At 44.5% G+C, this 12,869-nt stretch overlaps 1 protein-coding gene across 1 annotated transcript in view; it reads right to left on the reverse strand.

Moving 5' to 3' along the window:
- Window positions 1-12,869, reverse strand: part of LOC310795915 (proteasome activator complex subunit 4B-like) — a 48,314-nt gene that overhangs the window by 15,762 nt on the left and 19,683 nt on the right. The window contains exons 11-25 of the mRNA XM_083658021.1: window positions 9,317-9,582; window positions 8,907-9,093; window positions 8,698-8,787; window positions 8,515-8,579; window positions 6,649-6,799; window positions 5,109-5,207; window positions 4,949-5,018; window positions 4,449-4,516; window positions 4,120-4,335; window positions 3,821-3,978; window positions 3,562-3,657; window positions 3,232-3,287; window positions 2,603-2,659; window positions 841-896; window positions 81-179 (exon numbers count right to left, since the gene is read on the reverse strand). Of these exons, the coding sequence (XP_083514147.1) occupies window positions 81-179; window positions 841-896; window positions 2,603-2,659; window positions 3,232-3,287; window positions 3,562-3,657; window positions 3,821-3,978; window positions 4,120-4,335; window positions 4,449-4,516; window positions 4,949-5,018; window positions 5,109-5,207; window positions 6,649-6,799; window positions 8,515-8,579; window positions 8,698-8,787; window positions 8,907-9,093; window positions 9,317-9,582 (1,734 nt within the window). The remainder of the gene's footprint in view (window positions 1-80; window positions 180-840; window positions 897-2,602; window positions 2,660-3,231; window positions 3,288-3,561; window positions 3,658-3,820; window positions 3,979-4,119; window positions 4,336-4,448; window positions 4,517-4,948; window positions 5,019-5,108; window positions 5,208-6,648; window positions 6,800-8,514; window positions 8,580-8,697; window positions 8,788-8,906; window positions 9,094-9,316; window positions 9,583-12,869) is intronic.

The raw sequence follows: 12,869 nt of genomic DNA on the forward strand, positions 1-12,869 counted from the left end.
AGGGGCTGTGATCGCATCTGATTTAAGCTTTGAAGAGTGTTCATGTTCATATAGGTTCAATAAAACGTCCTATTTCTCACTCTGTTCTCCATGGATTTCTTCACAAGGTTGAAGCTCTTCCAGCGCGAGTCAAACTCATGTTTGTGAGAACCTTTGAAGTGCATCAGGTCACTGATGATCTGTGAAAGATGGGGAATGTGAGCAAACACTGCCAACACAGAGGAGTCTTCAAGGGATAGTTGTGATTTTTTTGATGTGGAGTTATATGAGGTACTTGCTGAATGGTGGCGCGGTCCCAGTTTGGAGAAATGGAGACCGGCCACGTCAGGCAGGTAAGAGCTGCCTGCTGAATGTGAACAGGGTCACGAGCAAAAACGTAAAAAATATAAATGTTTCCATACTGCTCACCTGGCGTGATCCAAGTCTCCACAAGCCCTGGGATGCCGAGTTGACTTGAAAATACATCAATTACACCCTGTTTTTAGCTGAAATCTTCACTGTGGCAGGCTACAGGAGATGTACAGTACCCAACATTATTTGAAGATTTAAACTAAAAACGGGGTGTGAATGATGTTTTTTCCAAGTCAACTTGGCATCTCAGGGCTTGTGGAGACTTGTATTACACCAGGTGCAGCATGGAAGCATTTTATACATGATCCTGTTCACATTCTACTTGCCTGACGCAGCCGGTCTCCATTTCTCCAAACTGGTAGTAGTACATTGGTTCCCAAACTGTGGTCCGCGGAGCAAGTATACCTCATAAACCCCACATCAAAAAAATCACAACTCTCTTTTTAACTTGCTACAAATGTATCTAGGATTGTATGACTTTGTGCCTACCTTGATAATAGAGAAGAGAGACTTGGTGTCATCCTCAGAGTGCTCCAGAATGTAATCTGAAAAACAAAGAAAAAGAACACAGACAACATGAATTATGGCAGGGCAGAGACCTATTGATAGTATTCGGTTACATCACCACACGGCCATCTTGGTTGGAAAATAACAGGTGATTGTTATCAATTAACAGGTGATGACAATCAAAGGACATGAACAGCCAATGAGCTGTGTGTATTGTAGAGCCATATTATTGGTAGGAAAATGCTTGCGACATCATGGGAATACTATGAATATTATGTGGTAAGTGTAAGTGATGGTTGTTACAGTAGCTGAATGTTACTAGAAATTGGTTGGGCTTTGTGGTTGTATTATTTTAGTTTTCTTGTGAGCTGTTTTGGTGTTGAGCTATATGCCAAATGTCACTTTTTATCATGTCTTTTAATATATGGATATATACACCATTTACTTTTTTATAAATGCAGTAAAGTAAAAAAGAAAAAGAAAGAAAGAAAAAAAATAAGAAAGAAAAAAGAAAGAACTAGAAATACCGCATCACCGTTGTATGCGTCCGCCAACAAGTGAGCCGTCTACACCCATGTCTGTCCAGACTCATACAAGCACAAATACCTTGAAGCCCACAGCTCAATGTGGTCATTCAGCTTTATGGCTGATACACTACTGTTACTGCATGCTGCAGATCTCTCTCTGGGTCTGATACACTACGTTACTGCATGCTGCAGATCTCTCTCTGGGTCTGATACACTATGATACTGCATGCTGCAGAGCTCTCTCTGGGTTTGATACACTACATTACTGCATGCTGCAGATCTCTCTCTGGGTCTGATACACTACGTTACTGCATGCTGCAGATCTCTCTCTGGGTCTGATACACTATGTTACTGCATGCTGCAGAGCTCTCTCTGGGTCTGATACACTACGTTACTGCATGCTGCAGAGCTCTCTCTGGGTCTGATACACTACGTTACTGCATGCTGCAGAGCTCTCTCTGGGTCTGATACACTACGTTACTGCATGCTGCAGATCTCTCTCTGGGTCTGATACACTATGTTACTGCATGCTGCAGAGCTCTCTCTGGGTCTGATACACTACGTTACTGCATGCTGCAGATCTCTCTATGGGTCTGATACACTACGTTACTGCATGCTGCAGATCTCTCTCTGGGTCTGATACACTACGTTACCGCATGCTGCAGATCTCTCTCTGGGTCTGATACACTACGTTACTGCACGCTGCAGAGCTCTCTCTGGGTCTGATACACTACGTTACTGCATGCTGCAGAGCTCTCTCTGGGTCTGTGATTGGCCAGTGGTGGATTCAGTCTTCCCCAATCAGTAACGACTTTGCGATCAAACGACACGGGAGGCGCAGCCCATTTTTCGAACCGCTCTCTCATCGGTGCTACCGCCTGTCACTCATTCAATTTCAACCCGCCTTCAATAAACTAGCAGTGGCTGTGAAGTGGCACAGATCCACTTATGTAGGATGCGGAGTGCAGCGATTCAACATAATATTTGAGTCTGGGGAGAGACTACACCCCCCCGAGACATCCCCACCACCCACCCCTCGAATCCCGGCTCTCTATGACCTTTATATCACTAGTTACAGCCCCTTTTCCAAAGCCCCGCCCCCCTTCCTTGACCCCCACACCCCCTCCCACCACCCACACCCCCCTAGCCACTCTCTCTGGCATGAAACAGGTGGTCATGAACAGCATCAGCCTGAGTGTGATGAAGAGGACACTTACGCAGCAGCTGTCTCATGACACTACAGATGGCATCTCTGTAGTTCTCTCTGGACGCATCTGCAGGCAGGGATAGTTAATTAGGGATAGTTAGTTAGTTAAGGATAGTTAACACTACAATCACTCACACCCTACAGCTGCTTCCATCAATACTGAGACTCACTCACACCCTACAGCTGCTTACATCAATAGACCTTATTCGATTGACGTCACTCACAGACGTAAAGGGAGCGAGACCGGGGATACGTCAGCAGCACAGGAGATGTGTGGATAGTTGGGAGAGACAGGTGAAACTTTCTGACAGCTCCTCACAGCAAAGTCTGTTCACCTCGTTTTTTCTTTTGTTTATTATTACAGGCATTAACGGCAGCATACAAACAACAACTCTGGGGTTTTTATTGCTGTCATCACTATCGCTATTTTGTAATGGAACAGAAACGACAATAAGGCTGTTACTATAGTTGTCAGCTGCAGGACGGTATGTCAACAATATGGCGCTGTGAGGGGTTAGCGAATAAGGTCTATACTGAGACTCACTCACACCCTACAGCTGCTTTCATCAATACTGAGACTCACTCACACCCTACAGCTGCTTACATCAATACTGAGACAACGTTTAATGGCTGACTTACCATACTGCATTCCTGTATAGAGGTGGGTCTCATCTAGATTCACCATGCTGTGGACTCTGGAGGAAAAAGAACAGGTTCAAGGCCAAGTTTGACATTCAGAAACAGAAATGATAAACAAACAAAAATGATAAATGGGCAGCTGAACAAGTTGACTAGTTTGGCAGTGCATAAACCTATAAACAAAGGGTTGTCAAACTTTTTTTCCTTTCAAGGACCCTCAAAATATTTCAGATCTAAGAAATAACGTGAATTCTGTGTACCATAGCTTACTTGTTCTTGTAAGTATGAAGTGGTTGACTAGAAATGTGTGATGTGAATAGAAGTGCTCACAGTTCAGGGATGGGCTCTCCTTTCAGGCGAGGCATGAGACTCCCAGCCCCTAGGAGGCAGTGCTGAACAATGGCCAGGCTCTGTAGGACATCATCTCTGAAAAACACAAGCAATCAGCATCAACTCTATACACGCATTAGCATTCCACAGCCCAACAAAACAGCGTAGCTGGATGCAGCCTATAGCCAGACACTTCAGAAAACACTGAATCTTGTCTCTGTGAGAGTACATGGACGTACTCAGCTTCGTTGGTCCTTACCTGCTCATGTCTTGTTCCCCCTGTGCGAATCTCTTGAGGCGCTGGAGCTCTGGCTGGAGGATCAGGTCCAGAACATAGAAAGCAAAGGAGGTCTCCTCCACACCGGGCACATGCCACCGGATATCCAGGTTCCACAGGTCCCCAGGTCGACCCCAGTCCTGCACAGGGGTGGGCGATATGGTAAAAAATACATCACGATTTTTTTCAGGCAGGATCACGACCCACAATAGTATCCCGATTCTGAATCCACCTGGTATACTACAGCACTCTGTGGAGTAGATGTCTAATTGTGTTAGTACCTTGATGGGCAGGTAGTCAGTGATGGGCTGATGGAAGCCTCCTGGTATACTACAGTACTCTGTGGGGTAGATGAGGGCGGAGGAGCGAAGGATGTGGTGCAGCAGGTTGCAGGCCAGAGTGTAGCCCTGCTTGCACTTTAGGCGGAGGGTGAGCTGCAAGATCTGGAGCAGCTCAGAGCGATAGGGCAGGGTCTTGTCACCATCCACCCGAGTCACCTGAGGCGCACAAGGCAAGGAGGCAACAAATATGTTCACAAAAATGATTGGGAGCCGTTAGAAAACATAGGAACCCGAGGATAAACCATGGCGATTCAGGAGGGGTAGGTCACCTCGGACAGTAGCTGGAGATTCCACAATAACTCCTTGTCAAGCTCCTCCTCCTTCAGCACTTCTTCATCTGAGAATAAACGGTGCATGTCAGACTGATAAAGACCTCATGGAAGAAACAATAGTAGGGCCATATGATTTACGCAAAACTAAAAAAAAAACAGAATGGAATTTGGTAATAAAAATTGAACTGTAAAAGATGGAATATTTCTCTCTATCTATCCGTCTATCTATCTATCTATCTATCTATCTATCTATCTATCTATCTGTCTGTCTGTCCGTCTATCTATCTATGTATCTTTCTATCTGTCTCTCTATCAATCTATCTATCTATCTATCTATCTTTCTATCTGTCTCTCCATCTATCTATCTATCTATCTACCTCTCTATAAATCTATCGTCATCAGTATATACAGTAAATGGGAGCTGGGGCTCTGTCTGTTTCTCTGTCCGCTAATTCAAGCATCGTAGAAGTTGTATTTCATGTTTGCTGAGCACTTACTGATGGCAATTTGGTTTATGGCGTTGCAGCAGTGTGGCACAAAAAGCTTGAGTGACTCCGCAGGGTGACACTGGAAACAGAAAGAGTTGATGATGAGGACCACAGTCAAACCAGAAGCTACGAGCAGCTGCTGCTTCAGGCCTGTATGAGAGTCACTTACCTTGGAGGCAGCTCTGCACATGTCAGCTACCATTCTCCCAGAGACACGTGTCTCAAAGATGTTGGTGGTGGCAAAGTTGAAAACCTTGTCCAGAGCCACCTGTAAAAGAACGTGACAGATGATATTCATTTAGAGCAGGGGTGGCCAAACTACGGCCCGCGGGCCAACTGCGGCCCGCTGCCCGTTTTTAAGTGGCCCGCCATGAATTTAGCACACACAAAAAAGAAACGGATTTCAGTTTTTCTGTTTTAAAGTTCAAAACGGAAAACCAAAACCAAAAAACGAAAACGGGGAAAAAAGAAAAAAAAATGATTCCCCCATTTCGTTTTTTCAATTTAAAACCATTGAAAATGGGTTATACTTGAGTACCCTGACCTGGTCTATTTATTTTTAAACATTTTTAATACTGAATGAATGTTTAATACTAATGTTATGTTAAATTATCTCTGTCTTAACCTGTTGGCACAGGATTTTTTTTTAAACATACAGAAATACCCATTGTAATAGGTGAGCACATCAATAAACTATGTGTCATATATTTATTTAGGTAGAAATTAAATTTTTGATGGCACAAGGGTTTTCTGGTCGAATTTTTTTGCGGCGAAAAATGGCGCGCTTAATATCGTTTGGCCCGCGACTCCTTATATTTTTCTGTATGCGGCCCACAACCAAAATTCCCAATTTCCCCCCGGGGATCATTAAAGTCTTTCTGATTCTGATTCTGATTCTGAAAAAGTTTGGCCACCCCTGATTTAGAGAGAGAGATGGAAAGAGAGGGGGGGGGGGGTGTGGTTAGGGCTGTCACTATATCAGATTTTCACGACACAATTGTTGTAGCCAAAATAATTCACGATAACAATATTATTGCGATATCTATAGAAACTTGGGGGGGGGGGGGGGGGATCCTATCCTAACCTATAATAAGAATGAGAAGCGGGAGTGAGTGAGTGAGAATTGTGTTCGGCCACAGCTATGCCATTTTACGTGCCATCGGGCTGAAACTTTCAGGAAGTGTAAAGAGCGCCCCCTGTGGGTGACCTAACAGCCGGATTTTTGAATGAGGTAATTAGGGCAGATTAATTGCCAAATGCGCAACTTTACCCTGCTGCACAATGGCTACGCAGCCTCCACCGCGTGAATGAGCCGGGCACGGAGCTCCCGCAGTCTGGCTGCCTGTGAGGTGAGGTGAGGAGCTGTCCCAGCGACGATGGGGCTGAATCACAAGTCAACTTTCCAGAAGACATCCGGTAAAATCCCTCAAAATGTTGTGGGAGATATCTGATTGGCTGGGCTGTGACGGAAGTTACGTGTTTTCACTAGCGGATGCACACGTTCCGAATGCACCGCCCACGAGGTCCGTGGTTGGTCAATTCATATGTCTGTCACGCATTAAAAAAATTGTCTTGGGGGCGTGCGTGCTAACCACTTTTCAGAGTTGTGTTCCAGACGTAGATTCATCTACGCTCCAAGTTGTCCAAGGAGCACTGTGTGAAGATGGTGCTGAAGGTGGAGGACAGTGTGTGGAGAGAGTGAGTGTTACCTTGAAGATGTCCAAGGAGCACTGTGTGAGGATGGTGCTGAAGGTGGAGGACAGGCCTAGCTCCACCAGACTCTCCAAGTGAGTCATTTTCTCTGTCTCAGTCTCCTCTCGAGTTTGCTCCAGAGTGCTGCTGTCTATCAGTGCAAAGCACCTGTACAGATTAAAGACACATTAGTTCAATCTTTCAAATACATTTCACCCAGTACACTGAAAAGGAAATAAATATTAAGCACGATGTGAAAAAAAATCAAGCAAGAAAATGAACACTAACACACTGAAACCTTGTTCACCCTTGTACCCTTGTTGTTGTTTCCTTCTGTCTAGCAATTTTATTTTATTTAGAAGAAAAATAAAAGCCTTCATTGCCATTACAAAATAAATCCGCCATGACGCAAACACAGAGGATTGCACTTAGATCAACAACATTCTCATAAAAGCAATTTGATTAGAGATGAACTGTTGACTTATACGTTGAATAGGCTGTGAACTTCTTGTCAAAAATCGTTGTTTGAACAGCAGCGAGGATGGCCGCTCACAAACCTACTTGTCAATGAGAAGCTTTTTTTCCTTTTGCGTGGGTGGGGGGTGTATTTGATAGGGACGATGCAATTTAACCTACTTCCAATACAGAGCATGAAACTGATTTGCTGCACAGAGTTTATAGCTATTGTTAATTTTTAACTCTTGTCCGTAGTCATGTCCTTACTGGAAATGATGCAGTCGATGCCAATGTGAAGGGCCCTCCTAAAGACTGGATTTGTGATGCTTCTTTTAACTCTCAAATTGCTCCCAGTTTTAAAAACGAAGGCTACGAGAAGGTTCTTAGTCTCTAGCTGAGCGAAGTGGATTGTGACTGAGAACTGAGTCTAATGCCTACCCCACACTACAGGATAATTTGCAAGATTATGGCCAAGATTCCCCCCTCCCGATTTTCTCGGGGGTGCTCCCGATTTGAAGCGCGTCGGGCAGATAATCTTCCCAAAAGATCCTGTAGTGTGTGGGGTTCAAAGATTCACAATCGGGAAGACTGCCTCTTCCCGATTGTGAATCGGCCATATCTAACATGTTAGATATTTACAACCCGACAGGCGATTGCATCTTGAGCAGAGAGCCAGTAGTAGCTGCGTTTCCATTAGTTTTTCGCAAAATAAACTGGTCCGCGTCCACCCGCAGCCCCGCACAGAAACAAAGAACGAGGAAATTGTCATCGAGGTGAAATACCCGTGCGTCTTTGAACGGGACGGAAAACTAATGCTATACTGCAAAGCATGTAGCCTACAACAAGCGCTTAGGTCTCAGCTTCCCGCATCGCGAGTGTCCGCACGGAAAAGTGAGTCAAATCAGCAGACGCGCCCCTCCACAAGACACCTGTGCAGACGGTTTTCGCCTGGCCGTGCACAGTAGGCCTACACCCCGAATGGACGCGGCTGTCCGCGCAAATATTAGTTAAACAAATCCTTTCAGTGCAAATGCATTATAAAAATAAAAAATAAAATAAAAAATCGAAAACGAAATGACACTACTACACCCGGTGCGCACACTGAATAGGCATTTTAAAAGTTAACGTCGAGCCCTGCTTCAAGGTGAATCTTCGGCATAATCTTCTAGTGTGTGGGGTTGCGTTTGAACAGACGCGATTGTGTGTGTGTCCCAAGATTGAAATGTTAAAAAATCGGCTCTCTCTGTCCTGTAGTGTGTGGGCTCTCAAGATTTTTATAATCTTCAAGGATTTGAAAATCCTGTAGTGTGGGGTAGGCATAACCGGAGAAAGTGATGTCATCAACCATCACAGCTGCTTTTGAAATGATTCATAACTTGCTTTTAATAGAGACCATGTTTGTTAATTTCTTTTAGTCTTCTACATACCTGTCCATGAACTGAAGGACAAAGTCTTCAAACTCTGCTGAAGCTGAGCACATCTCTCTCTCCACCTGAAAGTCGGAGATAAAAAAAAGAAAATACATTATATGTGTTAAAAGGAAGCATCATTGCACAACTTGGTTTAAATTATTAAGAAGGGAAAATACAGAAAAACAAGCAGTGACTCACCTCCGTCAAGTCTGTTCTTTCATGTAGGGCAGACGAACAGTCCACCAAAGGCACAAGAGTCACAAATGTAGCAATAAACTGGAATGTTATCTGTAAGATGGGAATGATAATTAGATCAGAATCAGACACAGTAACAGCATGAAAACAACAACAAAAGGAGCAGAACTGCCCTGAGCGCTTGAACATGAACGACACTGGTGCCCACTGACCATGCACTTGCTGAAGTCGTTGGGGTCGACCCCGGGCAGGGCCCTCATGAGCAGGGGCAGCATGTGTGTGGGGCCCTCAGGGAAGCGCCCTCCTCCCGACACCAGGCTCCGGGCCACACCGATCATGCAGCTCAGAGTGGCTGTCAGCTGGTGGGGCTCTGTCAGAGTCTCCATAGCAGGGTATGTCCTGTTGGACAAATGAGCACACAGTCTGATTCTGCCCTTTCTGACTGCATTCCAAAGTGTGGCCTAAAATATATTTATATTAAAAAATATTAAAAACAAATATTTATATAAAAAAATATATTATTATTCATATTATCAATAATCGATAATTGATCGTTAATTTTCCAGAATTTCGATTATGGAAATTGATTCAAAATGCCCATCCCTATTCACTACACACTTACTTCTCCAGCACGGGGGGAATGACCAGCTCGGGCCTCATCAGAGCCAGGTTCTGCAGGGCCTGGGCTGCGTCCAGACTGCCCGTCTTGCTGAACATGGCCAGCAGCACGGGCTGCATCATGCTCTCCACAAAGTCCGTGATGTCTTGCTCGGTGAGCTGGTGGCTGTGGGGGACGGGCGTGAGCCAGGAGGGCTTCCTGTAGCGCTCCCTGTGGAGGCGGCGCACCACGCTGGCCGGCAGGCGCTGGAGCAGCTTCATCAGCTTCATCTAGACACCAGGAGAGAAGGACAGAGAGACAGACACATGACACAGGGCTGATAGACACCAGGAGAGAAGGACAGAGAGACAGACACATGACACAGGGCTGACACACTGACTGTGGACAGTGTGCTTACATGGAGTCTGGACAAATACTGAGCCAAAGCCAACATTAGCTTCAGCAGGCGGACGTAGTTTACTGCAGCGGTTGTGGCGTCGGTAAACAATGCCAAAAATGAGGCCGAAGATGCCGCGAAGAGAGCTTGGGGGCTGCCAAAAAGCAACTGTCGTAAGACCAAAACACAGAGTTTTAATTATTTGACATGACAATTTTGTCATTCGCTACGTGGCGGACAGACCTCTCAGCGTCACTCGCCAAACGTAAAATATAGTAGCCAATGGCGCTTGGCGGGTGTTCATTTCGGGCCCTGTGCACAACTGTTGTATAAAAGCAATATCACACTCGAGGTCGTGATGTTGCTACTGGATAATATCAGCTGTGATTTGGCCGAATCGAATCACAGCCGTGACGATATTACAGTAAAGCATGACTGTGATATTGCTTAAAATTAATCACAATTAGATATTTTTTCAAAAGTGTTCAGCCCTAACTAACACGAGTGTCTTTTTGTTGCTGTAATATTATCTGATGCAATGGCTAAATATGTACTTTTTATGTAGAGCATGATTGCAAAACACTGTGTACTTGTACTGAAGCTACTACTAAGCGGGAAGAAAATCTCGTGTGCTTCCAAGCAACAGCAGCCTAGTAGAGTCAACACAAACGTCTCCCCTGGCAAAAAGAAAGGTTTGTGTACGAAGGCACAGCCAGCTGACTGTGGCGCTGCAGCTCCAGCACATGGGCTCTCCTGAAATAAGAAAGGCATGTGGCCCCGTCCCCGTGACCTTTTATAGCACCTCGCTCACATGACCCCTTGGTATTTGTGAACCAGATAGCAGAGTGCCCACAGGACTCAGGGAGCTGGTGATGGGCATGAGCTGAGGAGAGTCACCTGGGGCCGCATTGTGACTGCCTGCTCTATCTAGAGCTGTCGAAAATAATCGATTCAGAGATGCATCGCGATGCTTAATAGGACGATTCTGAATCGATTAACAAATATCAAAAATCGATTATTAAAAAAAAAAAAAAAAAAAAAAAAATTTAATAATCAAATAAAATAGAATGTAAGTACATGCAGTTGTTTATTTTAATTATGGATCATAATACAATGCAATTCCAAATGCACTTTTATTTTAAAAGTAGCCACACAGTGAGAAAAAAGAAAGTGAGAAAAAATAAATCATGTATTGCGGAAAAAGTGATGCCTCGATTTAAGATGCATCGTGATGCATCGAGATGCATTGGAGATGCATCGAGATGCATCGTATAATCGAATCGAATCGAATCGTTGACTTGTATAATCGAATCGTATCGAATCGTGAGATCAGTGAAGATGCACAGCTCTAGCTCTATCTAGAGCAAAGGTTCTCAAATGTTTTTCAGCCAAGGACCCCTTACAGTAGCCTGGTAAACCGCCCGTCACGTGAACTCACATTTCATTTGGTTCTCCGTGACGGTCTGGACCCGCACATGCAGTTAAGATGATTGGTCGAGCCATGCCGGGCCGACGAATCAGCGGCAGCCGTAGGCGGGCTCAGGCGGTGGGTACATGGTCTTTGTAGTTCTTTTCACTCGTCAACATGGCTGCCGCCACGGAAGTAAGTAAAGGTAAAGGTAAAGTCCCACTGATTGTCACACAATGTGTGAAATTTGTTCTCCGCATTTGACCCATCCCCTGGGGGAGCGGTGAGCAGCAGCGTGCGCCGCGCTCGGGAATCACATGGTGATTTAACCCCCCAATTCCAACCCTTTTGATGCTGAGTGCCAAGCAGGGAGGCAATGGGTCCCATTTTTATAGTCTTTGGTATGACTCGGCCGGGGATCGAACTCACGACCTCCCAGTCTCAGGGCGGACACTCAGACCACAAGGCCACTGAGCTGGAAGTGACAGGCAGTCTGAATGAAATTGAATGTAACGTTCCCAATTCTATGTATTAAATTCTAAAAAACGACCCTCAACATTTGGGAAGGCTAAGCCACACAACTAGTTCATTATAATCTAACTAAATGCTTCGAAGGTGACTTTACGACCGTGAGGACTCAATCAATGAATACCACGGAGATCATCCACAGGCACCTTCGGCGATCTGATTGGTTGAAGTTAACACCCAGATGGGTCATCCAATCACCTGCCAAGTAGCTTGGAAAAAGTGCCCGCCTCCGTCAGCGGGTCTGGTTACTTCATTCCCAGATCGACTGGTTTAGTGAAACCTATGTGGAGCTATACCGACCATCTGGCAGCGTCAGGTTACCCTTACAGGGGTGTCAAACTCAATTTCATCCCGGGCCACATCAGCATTATGGTTGCCCTCAAAGGGCCGGTTGTTATGCAGCACGATATAAATGTATCTCGTCTACTTGTTATTTTATTTTATTTATTCGTTTATTTGTCAGGGACAATGCAAGAATCATTGTAACAAGTTACAAGAACATGAAACATATGCGATGCATATAGGATATCTAGCCAAGGCTAATTTGCAATCCCTGTCCCTGGGTAGGCTTTTCTAATAAAAAACATAATCTAAACAAAGTGCAAACATAAAAATTGTGACACGATCATACAAAATTTACAGTAAAATTATGCTACTACATCATACAAGATTTACAGTAGAATTACACCACTACATCAGTAATCAATGGTCGCAGGTTTGATTTTGCTTCAGCCAGTGTTTCACCTTTTCATTAAAGCTTTTCAGATTAGTTTGCATTTTTATTTCTGTTGGTAGGGAATTCCACATGTGTATCCCTTTTACTGAAAAGGATGACTGACCGAAGGTAGTTTTGCGTTGGGCCACTCTACAATTGCATTCGCTGATCCCCTTGTGGCAAACTTATCATATCATAATTGCCTCTGATTCAATTATTGTTGGTTTTTACAAGATTTACAGTAGAATTACACCACTACATCAGTAATCAATGGTCGCAGGTTTGATTTTGCTTCAGCCAGTGTTTCACCTTTTCATTAAAGCTTTTCAGATTAGTTTGCATTTTTATTTCTGTTGGTAGGGAATTCCACATGTGTATCCCTTTTACTGAAAAGGATGACTGACCGAAGGTAGTTTTGCGTTGGGCCACTCTACAATTGCCATTCGCTGATCCCCTTGTGGCAAACTTATCATATCATAATTGCCTCTGATTCAATTATTGTTGGTTTTTAGTAATAACTTAATAACTA

This window comes from Poromitra crassiceps (genome assembly GCF_964638095.1).
Source record: "Poromitra crassiceps genome assembly, chromosome: 22".
NCBI classification, from domain to species: domain Eukaryota; kingdom Metazoa; phylum Chordata; class Actinopteri; order Beryciformes; family Melamphaidae; genus Poromitra; species Poromitra crassiceps.